This window comes from Helianthus annuus, chromosome 9, assembly GCF_002127325.2.
Source record: "Helianthus annuus cultivar XRQ/B chromosome 9, HanXRQr2.0-SUNRISE, whole genome shotgun sequence".
Lineage (NCBI taxonomy): Eukaryota > Viridiplantae > Streptophyta > Magnoliopsida > Asterales > Asteraceae > Helianthus > Helianthus annuus.
In genome coordinates this window covers 189,142,478-189,144,728 of record NC_035441.2, presented here as the reverse complement: position 1 = coordinate 189,144,728, position 2,251 = coordinate 189,142,478, and the positions used below count along the sequence as shown (strand labels likewise).

Genomic DNA, 2,251 nt, shown 5'->3' with positions numbered 1-2,251 from the left:
GTTGGTAAACGGGCAACAAGCTGCGCCGCTACCCCTTTTTAAATATTAATAAATACAAATATGGTCATGACGTGTGAGTCCTCCAATCACATCACACTTGGCTTATAGAACGATAAGGGAGTGTATATGTAATGTAGCCTAAGAACGAGTCATTGATAGATACTGAAAGGTGGGTCTATTATAAACAGTGATCATTGATTCAAATATAAAGATTCATTCATTATTTGTTGTTTTTCTTATTTTCGAGTAGAGATATGGTATAAATAAAGTATGTTTTTTTAGAAGCATATTGTCAAAGAAAGGACAAGTGGGAAGGTAGTTTTTTTTGTCAAGAGCCAAAATCCGTCGAAGAGTTGTTGACTTGAGGGTGGAAAACCTCTCAGATGCTATTATATTGGCCGATCATTAGTTTTTATTTGAAGACTATTGTTCTTGTTTGCTTCATCTCTTTCTATTTGAAGATTATTATTGTTCCTGCTTGCTTTGTCTCTTTCATAGCTCATCCATATCCATCATTTGTGAAGAAGTAACTAAATCATGTTTTGGTTATCATTACTCGCTCTGTTTTAAATAAAAAGTCACAAACTAATATCTCATGATCCTAAATTAACCAAAAAAAAATCATGATAAACAAAAGTATAAATCTTATAGATAAAAAATAAGTATAGAACTCAATCCAAATTAATTAACCAACACCACCACGTAAAAGCCTACCCCACATGCACAACATAGTTTTGTTTGTTTTATCTTTTGACAAGGTTGGCTCCCATTTAGTTTAGTTAGTCGGGGTGATTGTTTAAGCATAAACTTTGTATAATCAATCTTTTAACAAGGGGTCAGTATGCATTTATTTATGGAAAGAAGAAGAAGATATTGTATTCTAATGTCGATCAGTTGGACCCATTCAAGGGTGATTTTGTACACGTCCTTCAACTCCTACTTATAATACCCACTTGCAATCTAATCTAAGCCCACCTGTTGGGCTTCGATGATGGCAGTTAGAATCCCATATATGCTGCCCTTGCTCTGTGTTCATCATAAGCAGCCTTCAAACTGCAGGGTCCTCATGCTTGGCTCACAACATCATCCACCCATTCAAATCAAATCCAACATCAAGCTCCAAAAGGTCAGCTGCTATATGATATGTATTTGTTTGTTTGTATGATGTATGTGAACATTTAATTTAATTGGAGATTGATTTGGCAGGTTTTTGAAGATGAATCAAGCGGTGTAGTGTGCTACAAAGATGAGAAAGGGGAGATAATATGTGAAGGATATGATGAAGGTCCTAGGCTCGATCAACAACAAACCTGTACTACTTCTTCTCATCCAAGGTACTCGCACGTACGCAGTCATTAAAGCTTAACTGTATGTAAACTCATAATTGAACTTTTGAATCTCAGAGACGGAGAAGCCATTGTTTGTCTTCTTAAAAGAAGTTTGCTTCTAGTTACGGAAGAAGGTGCTGGTAAAGTCAGCTAGTCAGTCATGGTTGACAAAGACAAACCATGTCACACCAATTTATGTTCACCTGCTCTAACATCTTTCCATTTCAACATCCAACTATGTATGTATATACTTGTAGTATCAACTGCCTTTTTTCTGTCTGTTTAAAAAAAAATCAAATCATCCGTAGTTGAAGCTTACTTTGGTGGATGTATACATGGTTTGTGTATAAATAGGAAAACTATATAGGATTCATGACTTCTCTACCTTTTTAATTTTTCTTTTCCGTTATTCAAGTAGTTGTTTAGCACACTCAAAATAAGCTCAATGGTGATTACAATATTATATAAAACTAGTGGGATTACCCGCGCTCTACACTGGGTCTCGATCAGTATCAGTTCGGTTCGATTTGGTAACGGCACTCAGTATAGCAAACCGAAAAAACTATGCCCAAGAGGATTCCGACACTTGTTTTTCTTCAATCGAAACCATAAAAACGAACATCAGTCCCGGTACCAGTATCAATGTTGTTCGGCCAGTAACGATTCGGTTCGTCACTGTACCATTATCGTGCCAGCATTCGCTATAGCCCCCAAAAAAATCTATTGTGAATTTTATACCCTCATGTCGAGAAAATCATAAAAATGATTATACTACCGGTACCGACGTTGTTTAAATGGTAGCCGTTCGGTTCCTCACGGTAAAGAAAAAAAAAATCAACAATATTTGACCATTTCTCATAAAACCTTTATCAAATCGTATATAAAAATAAGCATGCCATAACAGTATATTCGGAAACGAAAAA

At 35.7% G+C, this 2,251-nt stretch overlaps 1 protein-coding gene across 1 annotated transcript; it reads left to right on the top strand.

The window, feature by feature from the left end:
• Positions 1 to 958: 958 nt before the first annotated feature.
• Positions 959 to 1,721, top strand: LOC110875152. The gene is made up of 3 exons (XM_022123357.2): positions 959 to 1,126; positions 1,207 to 1,334; positions 1,404 to 1,721. The coding sequence occupies exons 1-3, from the start codon at positions 989 to 991 to the stop codon at positions 1,480 to 1,482; spliced, it is 345 nt and encodes a 114-aa protein (XP_021979049.1). The 5' UTR covers positions 959 to 988; the 3' UTR covers positions 1,483 to 1,721.
• The last annotated feature ends 530 nt before the right edge of the window (positions 1,722 to 2,251 follow it).

Coding starts and splice junctions, on each gene's coding strand:
- LOC110875152 (XM_022123357.2), top strand. CDS start 989: ATGATGGCAGTTAGAATCCCATATATGCTGCCCTTGCTCTGTGTTCAT. Junction 1,127..1,206: donor CCAACATCAAGCTCCAAAAG/GTCAGCTGCTAT, acceptor TTGATTTGGCAG/GTTTTTGAAGATGAATCAAG. Junction 1,335..1,403: donor ACTACTTCTTCTCATCCAAG/GTACTCGCACGT, acceptor TTTGAATCTCAG/AGACGGAGAAGCCATTGTTT.